Below are 20,738 nucleotides of genomic sequence, written 5' to 3'. Positions count from 1 at the left end.
AGTCCAAAACCTAGGTCCTGTTTCTCAGCCTTTACTGCAGAACTAGCTTTGTGACCTTGAGCAAATCATTCTATTTCTTGGTGCCTTCTCATTTGTAAAATAGGTTTGGACAGATAATTTCTACCTTTTGGCTCTGATGAGTTATACAAGTTAATCAAAATCAAATTTGTAAATATAAATATGTGTGATCATTTTTTAAAGTAAATGAGATGAGAAATTTCAGACTCCCAATGAGAGAAAAATTATCCAAAGATTAACTTTTTTCCCTCAAATTGGTAAAAAGTTTTTTCATGCATTTATTTATTTATTTATTACTTTTGAGAGAGAGAGAGAGCAGGAGAGGGGGAGAGAGAGAGAGCAGGAGAGGGGCAGAGAGAGAGGGAGAAGGAGAGAGAATCTTCTACGGGCTCCACGCCCAGCATGGAACCCAACAACATGGAACTCTACCCAGGGCTCAATCTCATGACCGTGAGATCCTGACCTGAGCCAAAATCAAGAGTTGGCCACTTACCCCACTGAGCCACTCAGGCACCCCTCATGCACTTATTTATCATTACCATAGATAATTTTGAGGTGACTGCCTCGTATTACAAAATATAATTTATGAATTACCATGTCTCATAGTGTAGGAAGTTAAAAGTAGTTTGTGTACCCTAAATTATCCTTTACAGCAGATATACGTCCACAAGGAATCTGTGTTTCTTTATTGAACCCCAGCTGTGGAATATATTGCTTAATATTCTGTTATTTAGTAAATGTGCATTTCCAGGGTCAGCTGAGCATTTGTCATCTTCTTTGACAAAATCTATATATAAGCATTAGTGGGCAATGTAGAATATGCTAAATATTTGGTAGTGGTAGAGGGTTTATTTCCCATATCTCACTGCAAATGACTTGAATTTTGCCATGTTTTATACACTGCTACCAGTTAGTGTTCCATTTTTTCCCTCTTCCCCCAAGGAGCTTCTAATCTTTCTCGTATATAATCCCTCTGGATCCCCCCTAATCTTTAAAATATAATTTCTTCACATTGTTTACATATGTGTATTTTGACCTCTGTGTATGGAGCCCACTTACTATGTGTCCATAGGTAAACAAAAAAACCACAGTTTTTTTATTAAAAGACTACCCAAACGGTCACTTGAAAAACTCTTGTTTCTGGACTAATATGTTGCTTGAGGATCTTAACAGTTGAATATATAGAGCTTTTATGGGGAGGAGGGGAGGATTTATGAGCAGATTAAACCAAATGACAAGGTTTATTAAGAGTTTATGCTGTCATTATGAGATCAGTTTTTCTTAATAAAAGCCAATGGATGGACTTTAATGAATTATTTCCTGGCTCGGCCTTAGAATTTTTCAGTTTAGGAGTTCGTTTTTAAAAAGACAAAAAATATTCACCGAATTTTCTGATTATATCAAAGATGAATACAGTCTGTGATTGTCATAGTACTTTGTTTTGAAAAGTTCAGATCAACTGATAAGCTAGTGTTGTGGTGAGATCTGTTCAGCATGTGTGCAGAGTAGATTTAAGATGAGGTGAGGGGCACCTGGGTGGCTCAGTCAGGTGAGCATCTGACTCTTGATTTTTGGCTCAGGCCATGATCTCACAGTTAGTGAGATCAAGCCCCTCCTTGGACTCTGCTTTGAGCATTGAACCTGCTTGGGATTCTCTCCTTGTCTCTCTGCCCCTCCCCCACACTCACTAGTGCTCTCTCTCAAATAAATAAACATAAAAAAAAGATGAGGTGAGAAGTAGAATTTCTCTCAGAAACTAGCTTAAGCTTTCATTGGCATATTGAATCCCCTTGGAATTTACTATTTCTAGATTTATGCCATTTTAATAATTTGACTACATAATTAGTAAGTAGTCCACTTCTGGAAGATGATTATGTAAACATAGTATTTATAAGAAAATATATTTCTGGTATTAATTTACATAACCATCTGCTGTATTTATGTAGCTATTGTTAGCTGCTTCACTAGGATTCTACAAATTACTCAAAATTCCAGGAGGTAAGATTTCTAAATTGCCTGTTTTTGCTATGTGAAAGTCCAACCACAAAACTTTGAATGTGTCCTTGACCCATATTTTTATATTTATGATTGAGCGGGACCTAAAATTTTATCAGATGGTTGACTTAGTTTGTTACATTTTTACATTTCTAACATGTATATTTCAAACATATATATATTTCAACATATATATGTTAGAATATATATTCTAACATATATATTTCAAAAGTTTGGGTTTTGTTTTTAGAACTTTTACCCTATTTGTCTTCAAAAAATTATTTACTTTGTAATTTCATACATATATATCTGGAAAATAACTACTGGACTTTTCTATAAAAGAGTAAGTTCCCTTTTAGGTAATATCAGAATCTAGATGTGACTGTGTATGTCAGAATGTAGTAATAATTAAATACTTGTTTGCTGAGTGCCTCATTTAAACCTCAAAGCAACATTCAGAGGTAAGTATAAATGTGTCCATTGTATAGAGAAGAAATGCTAGATTAGTAAATATCAAACATCTTAACTATATCTCCCTCCTCCCCTTTAGCTTAGCTAAAGGAATTGAGGTACAGAAATGAGGCAAATTGCTGTTGACTTTCAGCAGATAACTTAACTTTATGATGACTCAATCATCATCTAATCACATACCTATGTAGGCGTCCCATCTAATCTTTTCTATGGATACGCAGATGCCTAGGTTCCAACCCTACCCTGGAAATTCTGATTTGTTAATTGTTATTTTTCAGAAGGTCCACAGGTAATTCTTTTGTACATCTATTATCAAGACCATTGCCTTAGTAAAATGGTACTTCAGAGTCAGGCTTGAATTAGAGTCCTGATTCCTCTAAACTTAATCAGTTGAGTGACCTTGGCCAAGTCCTTTAGTCTCATTAAGATTCATCTATAAAGGAAGGTATTATTACTCACTTTAGAGAGTTGTTGAGAATGAATGCGTGATTCTTAAACGTTGTCTGCTATTAAGGTGTCATCGTTATGTTATCCTTTGTCCAGTCAAAACACTCACCCTTGTCATGATATGTATCAAGTTGGTATCTGGTAATCTGATGAATATGAGCATAAGGAATAAATGATGGCTAGTTTTCATTATTTACCTTCATTAGCGGAATTGTAATAAGGGACAGAGGAGTAGGCAGGAGATTGTTTTATCACACCAATCAGTCATACTTCTCTCTTATGTATTACTTTGGCCCTGATAGGGAAAGAAGGGGAAAAAGGTTACTGGAAACTACTACCTTCCTGAGGAGTTTTTCTTTCCCTTTCTCTCCCATCTTCTTCTGAAAGCTTAGCATCACTGGCATCATCAATCCTTTAGTCTCATAACTGCATCCTGATGTACCTAGGTACTTTTCCCTTCCCCCTACTTCCCCTCCCCCCTTTACCTCTATTAAATTTCATTCTATCCTTTGTTCAGATTGGTTTGATTTGAGTTGTGACTTATTTGATGACTTGCACCCCAAGTCTCTGCATTCCTAGGCTATTACTCAAGTAGAGGTCGACCTAAATTCTAACCAACTGTCTCCCTGTGTTGTCTGGGCCCATTCCAGACCAGGGTTTGTAGTTACTGGTTCTTGGGAAAGGATTAGATTAGCTAAGCCTTCAGGCTTGTCCACATGGCTGTTTCTAGACCCTCTAATCTCCTTTACTATTTATAACTAAGGGTCATAGAGTATAATAATAATGATACATGTTATTACCATTAAATTAATACATCAGTGGATTATAGTAGGTTGATTTTGTTCTGTGTAACAAGCTTTGCTATATGTATGATAATTCCTTTGCACTTTGACGGTTGAGGCTGTACTACTTATAGTAATTTAATAACTTAATGGCTTTGTCAAAGACTGAAAAACCTATGGAAATGGTAGAATTTGCACTAAACTTTAAAAGATGGATGTACTTTTCTCAATAAGTAGGGAGGAGGGGAAGGAGATTCCAGTTAGGGGAACTAACATGAGCAAAGGCTTGAAGGAGTGTGCAAATTTGGACCACTGTGAGTAGATCATTTTTTACTTTTTCAGAGAGTTCATGTAGTAGCAATAAAACTATAGGTAGTTCAGAATTAAACTGGAAAATCCTGAATCTTCAACCAAGATGTTTGAATTAGTAGGCTTTTGGTATGTTGTGAATTCATTTGGCTTTTTCTTGATTAATATACACATACAACTTAGGTCTGAGATTTCCTAAGAGATTCACCTGTTTATTGCATTCGTAAACACTTGGCCTGGTTCTAATAAGCTGATGACTACTGCCAGATCTCCTTGCTACCTCATATGGTTGTGCCTCATGGGGGCACTGTCAGGTCAGCTACCTTTATCCTGATGCTTTAGTTCTATTTGCCTGGTTCTAAGCTGTGCCTGATCAGCCTTTCCCCCAACTCTTTCCTGTTAATCTCCAGGTTCCACATCAGCAACACAATGTCTGCTTATAAGAGTTGTGATTTCTAAATCTCTCTCTTTTTTTAAGTAAACCCTACGCCCAACATACGGCTTGAACTCACGACCCAGTGACTGAGCCAATCAGCCAGGCATCTAAGAGTTGTGATTTCCTGGGTGCCTGGGTGGCTCATTTGGTTAAGTGTCCCATTCTTGGTTTTGGCTCAGGTCATGATGTTGAGGTCTGTGAGTTCGAACACCAATGCGGTTCGAGCCCCAGTCCTCTGTGCTGGCAGTGCAAAGCCTGCTTGGGATTCTTTCTCTCCCTCTCTCTCTCTGCCCCTCCCCTGCTCATGCTGTCTCTCTCATTTTTTTTTTTTTTAATTTTTTTAACTTTTATTCATTTTTGAGAGATAGAGAGAGACAGCGCATGAGTGGGGAAGGGGCAGAGAGAGGGAGACAGAGAATCTGAAGCAGGCTCTGAGCTATCAGCACAGAGCCCGACGCGGGGCTTGAACCCACGAACCGCGAGATCATGACCTGAGCCAAAGTCGGACGCTCAACCAACTGAGCCACCCAGGTGCCCCATCTCTCATTTTAAAAAATTTTGATTTCTTATTTAAAGGTTTTTTTGTCTCCTTCACTCTTAAAAAGGTTGTTGGATATGTATTTTGTGTGTGAGATAGTTATTAACTTTCCTGTTTCTCTTCCTTTGCAGACCTAGAATATCAAGACATAATGGGAGCATTTTTAGACAAGCCAAAGATGGAAAAACATAATGCCCAGGGGCAGGGTAATGGGTTGCGATATGGGCTAAGCAGCATGCAAGGTTGGCGAGTTGAAATGGAGGATGCACATACGGCTGTGATCGGTTTGCCAAGTGGACTTGAAACATGGTCATTCTTTGCTGTGTATGATGGGCATGCTGGTTCTCAGGTTGCCAAATACTGCTGTGAGCATTTGCTAGATCACATCACCAATAACCAGGATTTTAAAGGGTCTGCAGGAGCACCTTCTGTGGAAAATGTAAAGAATGGAATCAGAACAGGTTTTCTGGAGATTGATGAACACATGAGAGTTATGTCAGAGAAGAAACATGGTGCAGATAGAAGTGGGTCAACAGCTGTGGGTGTCTTAATTTCTCCTCAACATACTTATTTCATTAACTGTGGAGACTCGAGAGGTTTACTTTGTAGGAACAGGAAAGTTCACTTCTTCACACAAGATCACAAACCAAGTAATCCGCTGGAAAAAGAACGAATTCAGAATGCAGGTGGTTCTGTAATGATTCAGCGTGTGAATGGCTCTCTGGCTGTATCGAGGGCCCTTGGGGACTTTGATTACAAATGTGTTCATGGAAAAGGTCCTACAGAGCAGCTTGTCTCACCAGAGCCCGAAGTCCATGATATTGAAAGATCTGAAGAAGATGATCAGTTCATTATCCTTGCATGTGATGGTATTTGGGATGTTATGGGAAATGAAGAGCTCTGTGATTTTGTAAGATCCAGACTTGAAGTCACTGATGACCTTGAGAAAGTTTGCAATGAAGTAGTCGACACCTGTTTGTATAAGGTAGCTAGACTTTCTTTTAAAAGATAAAAATGATTTTATGTCATCTTAATTATTACTCTAGTATTTAATCATTTTAGAAACTATAGTTCTCAGAAATAAGTTTTTGGCACAAAAACTGCAGGATACTCTTTACCAATTAGGAAAATTTAGGAACATTTTTTAGAAATAAATTACCAAATATGCAAGAGTTATGATCTGAATGGACTTTTACTAACCATTACTACTTGAGTCTTTCAGTATTGTGGAAGATTATCAAAGGCAAAAAGATCACATCAGAAGTGCATGTTTTAAAAGGAAAGGGAGGGTTAGGCCTTTGTCTATAATTGAAAAAAGCATTTTAGAATTTTAATATTTTATTTTTATCATGTGATATCTCAGTATATTCATGGATGTACTTTGAGACTATGGTGTAATGAATCTGTAGCACCAGCAAAGAATTTAGTGATCATTGGTGTGATGTAATAAGAATAGCCTTGGACATGGAGTCAGAAGAACTTGGTCTGAGACTATGACTTCAGGTAAGCTATTTAAGCTGTGTGGAAAAAATCAGTTTCTATCATTGTAAAAAAGGTAAGAGAGATTATTATACTGTCACTGGGGTTGTTGGGGAGGATCCAAAGGGGTAATATATACAGATGAGCCAGGTCAGCCCCTTTATTTTACAGGTGAGGAAGCTGAAGCAAGAGGAAGCATACTTAAGAGTCAGGCCTTGAATCAGGCTTACCTCTGTTACTTTTGTACTCTACAGTCTTGGACAAAGTGTTCAACCTTTCTCAGCTTTTGAACGGAGACCATAGTATCTAACTCACAGGGCTATTGAGGAATTAAATTTTTTGTCAGTAGTGTTCATTAACTAATTCTTTGATTTTGTTTTTCCCCCCCAGCAAATGTTGATTTTATAAAACTCTCTGAGGCTACTTATTTGATTTTCTTTCAACGTGCAGAAAATGAAAGTCGTCTAATGTTCTGTGTAGTTTTATAAGCATACAGTCAGCTCTACCTAAAATCTTAATTAAAATCTGATCATACTTAGTAATCAGGTTTATGTAACATCCAATACAAATCAAGTTTATGTAACATCCAACACATGTTACAAAAAATCAGTAGAGCAACAACTTAATAGTGCACACTGTTAATTTCTGAATTTGATGAGAGGCGAACAATGATGAACAGTGATGCTTGTGTTTTTTTGTCCCTTTTAGTATGCATAAAAGTAGTATCCATTTGTTGGTCTTATTCTGTAGCTCTTGAGAATTAAGTAGTTGTTAGCTATATTCAAAGCTGTTTTCTTGAGAGAATTATCGCATTCAGAAACTAGTAAATTATGACTCAACTTCCACTTTATTTCTTCTGCATTCCACTCCATTTTAAAAATTATTCAGTACCTTATCATTTGCCACATTTTATACTGTTTTTCTCCAAGATTCTTTTTAATATTAAATTCTTTGTATGGTTTGCTTAAACTAATGTTATAAGGTCAGTTTTCCCATACAGAGGCATCAAATACTTAACATGTAAAAGTTAACTCCAGTTCCCAATAGGAAGAGGAGTATGGGGAGAGGCTACCATTGATTCGAGTATTTTAATTATAACATTTTGAATACCTAGGTGTCTTTAAAAGTTAATGTACTTCCTAAAAAGTCGGTTGTTTTTAACTTACGAAAGTTAAAAACTGTTTTATAAACTATATACATGTATTTTTACTTTTAATTTCATGTTTCTATTATGAAGCAAGTTAATTAGCCCCATAATTTATTATGATTCATTTTAAATATAAATTTGTCAAGCATACATGTAACTACAGATCAAATCCTCTTGTAAGGAATACCACTAGAATTTTCTGTTTTGTTGAGTGAGTATGTACATGTATTCGGGTTAGGTATCACTGCAAGTTAAGTAGGCCACCAGTAGTAAATGTTCGGCAATATTTTTTTTTATAGCATTTAAAAAAATGATTGTTGCAGTGGAGGTTAGCCTGTAGTGTTTCTTCTGTGTTTTGGAGTGTTAGTTATACTGTATACCATACGTACTATTATGTGTATGGCGGGGGGGTGCCTCTCCACATATGTGTATTTTTTTCTCCTTAAAAACCTAGGTGTATATTTTTTACTAGAACAAGTATAATTAAAATTGTCGTGGCTATAAAGATTCTCAAAGCTTTAAAGAGCAAGAAGAAAGCATAATATTTCTCAAACTTTTTTCTTCCTAGGGAAGTCGAGACAACATGAGTGTGATATTGATCTGTTTCCCAAATGCACCCAAAGTATCACCAGAAGCAGTGAAGAAGGAGGCAGAATTGGACAAGTACCTGGAAAGCAGAGTAGAAGGTGGATCATTTAACAAAAAATAAGTAGCTTTCTTAAAGAAAAACCTCAACACAATCAAACTTTAATATTTTAGCTTTTAGACCTTACATGCCTTTGACATTTAGTGTTTAGTGTACAAAGGTGGGAAAGGGCATTTCTGTAGTCACTGTTCAGATGTTTTTGATTGTCCTATCACAGTTATAATAGAAATAAGAACTAATGTGGCGCTGTACGTTCTGTTCAGGATACTTTTGTTTAAAAAGGCTAAAAACTGTGTGCTTTAAAATTCTTGATGAATTCACTGGCATGAGTAATTTTATGCCAGGAAAGTCTGATTTGTGATTTATTTAATGATGAACAGATTGTTTATGATGGTGATAATTTGAATACCATCTTTTTGTGTAAAGCTATGTATATGAATTTAAGATTTTTAGGACTTTTTTTTTTCAATAACTTGAAGATCACAGCCTGGTTATTAGCAACTTTCATGTGCCACAGCTTTTAAAAATTTATTTTAAACTGTTTCAAGTTTAAAGACTTGAAGACATAAAACATAAACTGCCTCATCGAGATAACATAGACCTGAATAGAAGATATGCTAGGTCTCTACTTGGCAGAAATGCAAATGCTGAATAGAATAAAATCAGCATTTTATTGGGAGTTCCAGCAGTGGATTTGTCATAATTCTGCAAATTATTTTGAGACAATTAGAAAGATGTCTGTAACTGTCAAGTGTAATGGCTTTAAACATTTGAAAATATATAACCTTTTACTCAGCTACTACTTGATATAAATGCTAAGTCTCCCCAGAGAATTGCATTTCACTGCATATATGCAGTAAGCATGTATATTATGCAGTTTCTTTAAGAAGAAAAACTTAACATGCCTATAAAAGCGTTAAAATACATTTTGGGCTCCTAATGTTTTGAATTTGCACGTTAAAGATCTAAGAGCATGTAAGCATTGACCTACACACTATTATATCCTGCTGTGCCTGCATTATTAAAATTAATATGCACTTTAATTTTGTTTTCTCCCTTTTTACTGTTTGATATCAATTATCAGTCTGATACTAGAATCATGATTGGTTTTGATTTTCAGTACTATCTGGAGCTGCTGTTTTGTTTTTATTGCTCTCCCCCCACTTGATAGCGATATATCTAGTGTATGTATGTACTATTTACTATTTCATTCATTGGACCTACTTATTCAATGACTTTGTTTTCTCACTACTATCCAAGGATCTTGGAATTTTTTATATTTTAAATGAGTCATTTTGATATGTTATTTATATATATAATACAGTAAAATAAAATATTTAGAATGCTACCAAGTTATTTCACATTGATTCAAACTGCTGGTTAGTGGAAAAATGAAACCGTAAGAATCTGTATTGGGATAAATTGGTATTTGATTTATTGGCACTTTAACTTGGGTGTACATGTTTTCTTATTGATATAAAGAATAAATACTTCAGTTTTATTTGCTATGAAATAGGGTCACATTTTTGAAATACAACTTTTCTCTTTAGTATGCACTCTTTAAGTTTTTGGTGCAATTCTAAATAATTGCTTTAGATACATAATTTTATGTTACAATATTAAGTTTTATATTGCTTTTTATCCAGCAAGGATTGCCACCTGAACAGAGTTTACATCAATACTCAATATTTTTGATATGTTGAAGTGTTATACTTGTACCATTCAATTTAAGATTATTGTGTCAGAAGTTAAATTTTATATTCCTTATTGAGATAGATTTGATAAGACTACAACTAGAGAATAAATATATTACATTAAAATTGCTACTATATTTTAAAACACAGAATGTAACTATTTAAATTGCAAAAGTTGTTCTAAGAAAAAAAGACTGCATTCAGCTTCCAGAACAGGCACTGAATATTCTCTTCTTTTTTCTTTATTTTTTTAAATACATGCCTTCAAAATTGCTGTGACCTATCAAACCTCATTTTATTTGCTTTGAATACTTTTGGCTTCTCTGTCCACACTGTAGAAAAGAGAAAAGGCTTTTCAGCTCTCCTGTTATCTGTGTCCTTCTAAATACTTGACTCTGTAGGGTTGTGAAAAGATTCAGCTCATAATTTAAACCACATTACTTAAGGTTGTGGTCCTTTTAAGCCAATGTAAGATTGTTCTTCTTCTACACATATATTTTTTAAATCTTTGCTGCTGACTGCCCAAGCTTTAAAGTTGCTAATTTGGAGATAAATACTAGAATCCCTCAAACTTGGTGTGGAGTGGGGAAGAGTAGAATGTGTTTATATGTGAGTGTGAGAAACATCTTCTATACATATATATTCTTTAGTAAACATTCAGTCTTTTTACAGTTCTAATTAAAATGTATAGTCCAACAGCAATTAAAGGAATATTTCTTAAGATTCATTTTGTTTTCCTTTTTAAAAGCAGAAGAGGCAATGCTAGTATAGTATTAATGGTAAGACAGTTTAAATGTATTACTGTCCCATGTGGAATAGGAGATATTAACTGTTTTTAAAGACTTACATTCATTTTTTTTTAAAGAATTTGTCTTCCTGTAATTTTCTTCACAATTAAAATACCCAAATATATATTTTAACAGAGGAGATGTAAGATACATCAAATATAGATGAATTAAGGTAATGTTTTTTAGACCTGAAACTATCATTGATTGAATTTATCATCAGTGTTCATTGCTATTGTATTTAGTTATCTATCCAATAATTGTGTTGGCTTAGCAGAGACTGTATGTTAAGTGTATTACAGCTTTAGATTGTGAAATTGTGCAGCTTAGGTAAACATCAAAACCCTTTATTTTTGTACGGCAGATTTCCAGCATTAGAACTATGTAGAATAAATATACTAGATGTTAAAGATTATACAATAAAGGAACTTGGCAAACCAAATCTGAGATCCTTGCTTTTTGTTCAGATTTAAGACTGGTTAAAAAAAAAAAAAAAAAAAAGGCAAAAAAATAATACACGGTAAAATCTGGCCTTAATTCCAAAAGGACAATTTGAGCCATTTAAAGAAATACGGGTAGCAATGTATGTCTTTTAATATGCGGCTTTAATGAGGAAATAGTATTTTAAAACCTGATCAGAAGACAGAAGATCTTTATATGCATTGTGACTTTCAAGGGTATTTACAAATTGAGAACTAGAATGATAATTTTATTGCCCTAATGATGACAAAGAGAATCTCTTAGGATAAACATTTAAAAACAGAAAATTGAATAAAACTTGAACCTTTAATTTACAGATACGTTTGGTATGATCTTGCGTTTAGAGTAAATACGCTGAAACTCCCATGTAAAGATTTAGTCTGAGAGTTAAGACTTTTGTACGTAACTGTTGGTATTCTGTGGTATGAGGAACAGTATGCATCTACATGGCAACACTGCAGATCATATCACTATACCCATTTAGTAACTGGATGTTTTGAAATTAACAATTTAAAATGCAGTTGTATGGTTTATCAAATTAAAAGTTATGAAATTTAGACTTTTTTCCATTCTGTATGCCTTGTTCAAATAATCAACTAAAGAAATGGTATTATATATCTGTTTATTGCCTAAAGTTACTTCAGACAAAAACTAAGCTGTGAGTGGTATTCAGTTATATAACCTAATCTGCACATGCTACTTAAGTATCGTTTTGCAAATGTAAACATGTAAAAATGATTTGGGTTAGTATATAATCAATTCCCCTATAAAGGGTTTTTTTCCTTTCAAATTTTGAAATTATTTTTTTAAATCTGTGTAAAATTCAGGAAACATGTTTCTAGTGTAAAGAGAGGAGTTGACCTCCTCCAAAGTAAACTAGTTGGCATTTCATTTTTATACCTATATCCTTGATTAGGTAATGCATTGATTTTAACATGAAAATTTTTTCACGTTTATCTTGTTCATTTTCATTCTTTCAAGTTAATCTGGAAAGTATCTCATTTTTGTGTGTCATTTTGTGCATCCCTTTGTCATAAATTTTCAAAAGTCAACTTAATTTTTTTTCTAATACCAGCTTAGAAAATCTCAGATGTGGTAAATGCCATCTTTAAAAACCTAAGTTATCTTTGTTTCGTTTTTTTTTTTTAATTAAATTTGAATAACACTTACAAAAAAAGTACTTCTGATTCCCAGAAATCATAAAGAAGCAGGGGGAAGGCGTCCCTGACTTAGTCCATGTGATGCGCACATTAGCAAGTGAGAACATCCCCAGCCTCCCACCGGGGGGTGAATTGGCAAGCAAGTAAGTTACATTCTGCACACTCTTAAAATTTGTCTCAGTACATAAAAATATTAGGTGTTCATTGATCAAATGTGTATTTACCTAATTTCTGAAGTGATCTTCAGGATGTTTAACCGCAGTTCAGTGTTTTTCATTATTAATGGCACATGGTGCTTGTTCAGAACAGGTGTCAGGATGTCATTGTTTGTAACTTATTACACTGAAGGCCGTCTTTAGTGGAGATGTGGGTTACATTGACTTCCTCATGTAGCATAAGTATAATATAGTGAAAGAATTTTTTAAGCTAAATTACATAGCACTACAATTTTCATTTTTATTGCTGCTATTGTAATTTGATTTTGTTGATCCCTGGATAATTTAGCACCCCAGGGATAAGCATTTTTCTCTTCCTCCATCTGGGCCATTTTCTCTATCTCTGATTTTCCCAGTGTTTTTGGTTGTTGATTCCTGGTTGGGTGGATTTTGTTGTGAGGGAAGATAGGAGGAAGCATTTCTTGCCTTCTTCTATGTGCACCTCAGTTCACAGAACTGGACTAATTTGTGTTAAATATTAAGCTTACATCTTTGTAGGAAATTTTATAAATCAAGCATTTGTACCTTAACTATCCATATAATTGACCTACAAAGATATATTGACAATTTCCTTGATTTTCTACTGTGTTATAGAAATGAAGCCAGGTTCCTTATGATCATTTGTCTAAATAGAAATTGTAAAAATTCCTGTTTGAAGCTTTTATTTCTTTTCTTCCAGTGGGACCTTCTGTGAAATGACTGTCTATAAAATTGCTTCAAATCAATTTTGGAAGTAGGGAGGCTATAACTTATAATACCACTACAGATTTTTTAACAAAATATTATTCAAAAATTAATTCCTAGACTTTGCAGGGAAAATGTCATATTTGACATTTCTGTTTTGTAGAGCTTTTTAAAGGGGGCATTACAAAAGGCAGAAATTCAGATGTAAAAATTTATCCAAATTATTTTACCACAGATGTTGACGTTACTTCTATTTCAAAACTAACGTTCAACTCTTAACCAGAATGTGTTACTATTATATCTTAAGACTAGCATCACTGCTGAGTCATAACCACATAAGCCAGTTCAAGTGAAGTTAACCCTACTGACTGATTTTTTTCTTTAAACCATGACTTTCAGTCTTCTATTAATTGGGTTGGTGGAATGTTACATTTTAGAATAAATTCACATCTAGTTTAACATTGGGGTTCAAATATCTTAAAGTGGATCACTTATTGACAGTAAGAAATAGAATTAAAATAATTTCTAAGTGTAAGATTATCTGACATTTTAATGAGCACCTATGAGTTATTAAGCAGTTCTGTGCTCTAAAGAATTAACTTTCTGCATTTTTTTGAATTTAGGCGGAATGTAATTGAAGCCGTTTACAATAGACTGAATCCTTACAAAAATGATGACACTGTAAGTAGCATTTTCGCTCCCTCTGCTTCTCCTTCCCCTCCACTCTAAATGTGCACACCCTCGTACCTGTATTTTGCAGAGCTGTTCACTGTACCCATTTGCCCTTACACACACCCCTGATTGATTGTTCTGAACTCTGGGTGCACCAAAGTTCTCGTGATTGAGGACACAGTCATGGTGAGTGGCCACCTCTCTCAAAAAAGAAGAAAGTCCCTTTGAATTATTGCTGGTTTTTTAAGCCTCGGCAAGCAATCAACTTCAGAAGGTTTGTCTCCACTAAATGTTTTTTTTTGAAGTTGCTCAGAGTCTTGAATTATTCTGAGTTTTATACGGAGCTACAATAGAACTTCAGATTGCCCAGCTCCACTGAATAGTTTTTATGTTTGGAAATACCTTGTCTGAAAACCCTGAAGTATATACTTCATTTAAATACTAAAGTAGAGAATTCTACTTACGTGAAAAGAATGCCCTATTCTCCAGTTTCCTGTTAGGATTCTGTTGCAGTATGGTGTTTACAGAAAAGTGGTAACTTAAAAATCATTTGGGCACAGCTCAAAAATATATACTGCTCACATCTGTATTCATTACATCTCTTATGACTTGAGGTCTTAATCTCTTCTTGTGTAATAAAAGTTTATAAAAGTGGTCTAAAAATAAATTGGGTTTTAATTGAAGAAAATAAGAAATTTTTATTATATGGTTTAGAAATACATTTGGTCCACCTCATGGTAAAATCATATTTTAAATATTTTACTCCAAAACAGATTTTTTGAACAACTTGAATACTGATACTTCATATTAGACACACACACACTTACATACTTTGAAAGCATTTATAGACTGAATGTCAACTTTACAAAACCTTATCTTGCTGCATTATCCCGAGAGTAATGTGCTTTGGCACCTCTCAGCTTTAATGTAGTTCCTTCTTTTGCTTTGTTTCCTTTTATAAAGGATTCTACATCGACTGATGATATGTGGTAAAACTGCTCATCTAGCCATGGAGTTTACCTTCACCTCCAAAGGAGAGTACAGCTCAACTTCCTTGAACCTTTTAAACATCCCTCCTCAACTTTAAAGAAGGACATGTGTCATGGGTGAGAGTGGATCACACCAGAGAACTTCAGCAGTACAACAGCTAGCCCAGAACTGATTGTTTTGTTTTTTTTTGTAAATTTGAGACTTATGTAAACGTGATTTCAAACCATAATTCATGTTGTAAATCAGACTCCAGCAATTTTTGTTGTATGATTTTGTTTTTTGTAAAGTGTAATTGTCCTTGTACAAAATGCTCATATTTAATTATGAACTGCTTTAAATCACTATCAGAGTTACAAACAAATGTTTGGCTTGTTGTGTGATGCAACAGATATATAGCCCTTTCAAGTCATGTTGTGTTTGGACTTGGGGTTGGGACAGGGAGAGCAGCAGCCATGTCAGCTAGGCACTCAAATGTGCACATGACTATGGAGAAGAATTCCCAAATCTTACAAAGCCGGACATCCAGGGAGTTAACTGAAAACTGTCTTCATGTTTTGGCAGTGGGGTTGGCACTGTTGATAAAGCTGGTCCCTTCATTTAACTGTCGTCTAGGTTGTTCTCTCCTTGTTGCCAGGAGTATTGCAGGTAATACAGTATATTCATAAGAATATCAATCTTGGGGCTGAAATGCCTTGATTCTTTGCACCTCTTTTCCAAGTCCTTACATTGAATTACTAATTGATAAGCAGCAGCTTCCTACGTATAGTAGGAGACTGCCACATTTTTGCTATCATGATTGGCTGGGCCTGCTGCTGTTCCTAGTAAGGTATTCTGAATTCCATTTTATCAATAAAGCTTGATTTAACAAACAAGAAATTTAATCATGTATGTGTAATTCCTCCTTTACCCCGCCCTTTTAAAACACCATGCCATTGTAAGTGAGAAGTTTCTCGTGGGGAAAGATGTTTGTCTCTTTTAATTGGGAAATAATGTTACTCACGGCACAGATGGAACTGTTTCCCTTCCATTAGAAAGACTAAAAGATTTAAATCTCTGTTGTTTCTTGATCTGTTTTTTAATGGGTTTCTTTCTGGCTGCTTATTTTTCATTCTATGTGTATCAGCTTGAATTTGCCTACTGTTTAATTAAAATAATTGTCAGAGCTTGACAATCTAACACTCTATAGTAGGGGTGTGCGTGTGTGTGGGTGGGTGGGTGGGTGTGCGCGTGTGTGCACGTGCGTGTGTTTGCCTGTGATTTTTAATGGACTCATGTCTTTAGAATCCAAGTAGTTAAGATGTATTTGTGATTTGAAATAGAGCATGTTGCTAATATTTAGCTGTTGGCCTTTAAAAATAACATTCGAAGCTTAAGGAATTGTAGATATAAAAATAACCTAATTTAATTTAGGCTTAAATTCCTCTGATTAAGCATGTGAAAGTAAGTTTTAAAATCTGTCACGTTGAAAAGACTACTGTTTTGTGCCCTTCTGTATTTTTGTCTCTTTAGGTTGAATATTGTATTTATTGCCGTGTAATTTAATCATTCAGTAGGCAGATTCCCCACTAGAAATTATTAAAATGTAAGATTACAATACAACATTGAATACAAAATCAAAACTCTGTGTATAAAAGGTAGTATAATCAACTTTGTTACATTTGTTTTTTCCCTAACTTGGAAATATACATATTTGTATATATAGCCTTAAAACTAATGTAAAGTTAGGGGAGTAGTGGGAAAAGTAATGTGAAATGTCTCAGATTTAAGTAGTTACATACCAGCAAAACCTTTTCATTATCCCCCTTATTTGTGAGGCGATTAAATGTAATTTAATTGTATTTAATTTATATCTCAATCCAGCATGAATGAAGAAAAACAAGTACTATTTATATTTAGAAATTCATAAGTTGGAATTACAGAACCAATTCCATACTTACAAATAAATGCTCAGTGTCTAAATCTGTGGTAGAGTGCGAAGTATGATAATGTTCTAAGTTATGGCTTTGCAAGCATCTCAGTGTGCATTTAATGAATACAATGCTTCTAGTATAGAGTGATTACCAGACATACTAGTACTGAAAACTAAATTCCTATTATAAGAAGCCAGGTTCTTAATTTTTTAAGTAAACTGAATTTTTTAGTTCTAGAAATTGCAAAACTTTGAATTGGATTTTGATCTGCAAAATCATAAATCACAAGTTAAAATATGTGATGGAGAGCTGTATTTCAAACCATAACAGCATATTTAGAGCTTTTTTTTTTGAGAGTTTTTAAATAAAAAAGAGGAAGTTAAGCTATTCCTCTGTTAAAATTATTAGTACTGAAATGAAGCTTGGAAGTGAGAGAAAACTATTAAATGTTCTCTGAGAAGACTAAATCTTTTCCACATGAGTCAGCATTGCCATACTAGATATAACCTTTCATTATAAAAAAGGAAGTATCCGTTATTATAGCAGACTGTGTGTGTTCTTGATTCCTGGGGGTAATGGTGGTGGTGGGAACCGACCACACGTTTAAAAGGCACTTTTGCACCTCTATGGTGCACTTCATTTTTGTACCACTTAAGTTCTTGCCCTCCCAACCCCCTTTTGTGTGCTAATTAGCATCTCAGGGCAATGCCTCAAAATTTTTCAATGTGTTGTATGTTATTTTCTTTGGAGGGTGAAAGTTCTTTTGTGATGATAATATACCATTCAAAATGTACTTTCATTTAAGTGTTTTCTTAGGATGAACTCATTTTGCTGCTTGTAATAGGAAATTCATTTTGTGTAGCAGACTCTTAACCCTAACATTAAAAAATTTCACTGGTCTCTTACTGTCGTAGCAGTAAGCTCTCTTAATTTCCACTTTGTTAAGGAATATACTTTTATAGATAACAGAAGCAGTTCTCAATATTAGCATTAACTTTACAAAATCCAAATGGTATTTTTCTTATTTAGCTTTAGAACTATTTCAAACATTTTTAATTATAATGCTTGCTTCTAGAGTACTATGCAATTAGTATACTGCTCCAGCCACTTATTTTTTATTACTACATTAAGAAATTTAGATTAAAGAATAAATTATGTAATTCAAATAATCTGAGTTATACTAGCATTTTTAGTGATCATCCATCTGACCACATATTAATTCCACTAATCAGCTTTCTCACAAAACATATTGAGTGTTATCTGCAAAACACTGTTCTAGGCGAAGTAGCTTGGAACTATAAAGAAATGACTAGATCCTTGCCCTCAAGGAGTTTACATTTGAGTAGAATTTATAATCTAACATATGTTAATATTATAACTGAATCACTCATCCAAAAAAAAAAAAAAAAATAGCTGTCACCCTCCTACTGTCTGCCAGATAATTTTCCTGAATAAGGCAGGTCTCTGTCCTAAAGAGCTCATTTATGCTTCCATTATTCACTTGAAAACTTCCATTTGTTTTCCTCTCCCCAAAGTTAAAATCTCATTCAAAAGAAAATTTTGCTCAGCATAGTAATAATATAGGACTGATGAGGCTCAAATCTATTCAGTATGCTTGACTACCTTTAACAAATGGCCTTTTACTACTCCTGCTATAAAATTAGTTTCCTGCTATATACAGACAGCTAAATTTAAGAAAAATTCTGTTTCTTTGAAACACACTGCCATTAATATCTAGTTTTAGCCAAATGATTATTATATGTGTTAATTTTTAAAAATAATTTCACTGCCCATCTTTACTGGACAAGTTCATATGTGAATTCAATTTGTGATTTCTGAAAGAAGTGACAAAATTGGTTATAGGTTTTCTTTTTTAATTTTGAATTTCATGATGTATACTTTTAATTCATAAAATTTGAATTAGAGGTATAAGCCTATAATGTTTTGTTATTTGTACAGTATTATATTAGGATTTGGTAGTAGAAAATATGTAAATATTTCAGTACATAAATGTTTCTCTTTTGAGGTTTTTCTTTGAAGGAACCTTAAAGAGTTTCATACTTTTGCTTGCAGATACTGCCGGTGAGATGACCATTTTGTAACTGAGTGATCTAGTCCTCTCATTAGTTTTTCTTTTAGGCATTAGGAGGAGTTCTTTATAGTTTAAAACTTTAGAAGCATAATTTTACTTTATTTTCTTCAATAATGTGCCATGAGTTTTGGATTGTATTTTTAAATTCTATGTTACTTTAGAATATGCTTGAAATATTTAAGGATACATTTTCTAAATGTTGCGAGTATAATACTGTATTGTTTTGTAGGTCAGAATAGTTAAGTCTCAAGTGTTAGTTATTACTGATAATCAGAATGCCATCAGAAATGATGAGAGGCATTTGGTTCCACTTGATTGTCAAATGAACATTTCTCCATTTGTTCACCTTCACTCATTCTTTCCCTTTTACCTGCTTTATGTATTAACCTAGTGGCCTCTGCTCTCGTATTTTTCTGGTTATATTACCAGCAGGTAGGAGTGCGCCAACTAGAAACACTCAGATGTATTGAAATTATAGTTGACCAACTTGCATTTTATTAGATGGGGGAAAATGTTGTTTGGATTGATGTAACAAAGAAGTGACTTTTTTCCCTCCCTTATCCAGCACGAAATGTTGCTTTATTTCCTCTACTGCCCTCTTTGTGGCGGTTGTCTCTCTGTCTCTTTTTCAAACGTAAGCAGGCTGATTCCATTTTCTTGAGCAAGAGTTTAGGGCATTACTTCACCAAGGCCAATTTCTACTGTATAAAACTGGGCCGAAAAAAAGAAAATTTGGGAGATGCCAGTGAGGAGGACAGAGAGGATTACTCTTAATTGTTGTAAAAGCCATAGAGAGATCTTCCTCTAGCCAGGCTATTAAGAACTGTTACATAAACCGGCAAGAACCAACCTTTGCTTCTTCAGATCATTTGATTTTCCATCAAGGGAGATAATGATAAACAAAAATACTGCTGCTTCAACTTAAAAACAGAAAAAATAAATGCAAATGTTTATTCACCACAAAACCCAATCCTTTCGGTCTTTTAATTGCTCCAAACCTTGGTTTCTATTAGCTTTCTCATCGAATTAAATATTCAGAAAAATTTAATGTTTTTCCTTTCTTTTCCATAGTCCTCCTGGTCCAGTAGAAGACATTGAGTAACATTTGTGTTTGTATTGTACTACCTGAAGTAAGATTGGTGTAGGAGATTGTAGACACAGGACAAAATTAGTAATATTTCAATTAGGTATAGTGAGTGCTACAAATCCATTTTAGGAACAATTCTTAACTTTTTAGGTTCCCAGGCCCTTTGAAAATGATGAATCCTAGGAACTTCCTTACCCAGGAAAATTCATATAATGTACCTAACTCCCCAAAGTTTACAATATTGAAGGGGTTCATCAGCCTTTTTTTCCTGCAAAAAGCCCGTAAAAAATATTTCAAAGGTGTCAAAATAATTTGAGTAATTTAAGGAAGTGTTTAACTTTTTGAGAGAGAGAGGAGGTGGATGGGAGCCTAGGCTAAAATCTGATATTAAAATACCCTTTTTAAAGGTGGTATTTTGGGGGAAAGAGTAATTTAAAGGTGAATAAAATAATCTTATTTGGACCAGTTTTGGAGGATAACATCACTCTAAGTTTGCCACTTTTGAAATTCAAAAGAGGTAAGATGGAGATTGAAAGTTTGGAATGTTTCTGACCTGCATAGTGCAAATATAGTATATTCACAAGACATTTAACTGTCTGATCGCACTCAGGTTTTAAAATTTTGAGCTTCCTAGTTTTAGAGTTCATTAAATGTTTAATTCACTTCAGATTCTAGGGTATTAGGTATTTACTTACTGATAC

At 34.2% G+C, this 20,738-nt stretch overlaps 1 protein-coding gene across 3 annotated transcripts in view; it reads left to right on the top strand.

Annotated features, from left to right (window-relative positions):
- Positions 1-19,920, top strand: part of PPM1A (protein phosphatase, Mg2+/Mn2+ dependent 1A) — a 49,394-nt gene extending 29,474 nt beyond the window's left edge. For all 3 annotated transcript variants that reach the window (XM_049611521.1, XM_049611519.1, XM_049611522.1), the window contains 5 exons: positions 5,128-5,981; positions 8,191-8,308; positions 12,422-12,530; positions 13,910-13,967; positions 14,922-19,920. In XM_049611521.1, the coding sequence (XP_049467478.1) occupies positions 5,128-5,981; positions 8,191-8,308; positions 12,422-12,530; positions 13,910-13,967; positions 14,922-14,951 (1,169 nt within the window). In that variant the 3' untranslated portion in view covers positions 14,952-19,920. The remainder of the gene's footprint in view (positions 1-5,127; positions 5,982-8,190; positions 8,309-12,421; positions 12,531-13,909; positions 13,968-14,921) is intronic.
- The last annotated feature ends 818 nt before the right edge of the window (positions 19,921-20,738 follow it).

Source organism: Panthera uncia, assembly GCF_023721935.1.
Source record: "Panthera uncia isolate 11264 chromosome B3 unlocalized genomic scaffold, Puncia_PCG_1.0 HiC_scaffold_1, whole genome shotgun sequence".
NCBI classification, from domain to species: domain Eukaryota; kingdom Metazoa; phylum Chordata; class Mammalia; order Carnivora; family Felidae; genus Panthera; species Panthera uncia.
This window is presented reverse-complemented; position numbering and strand designations above follow the sequence as displayed.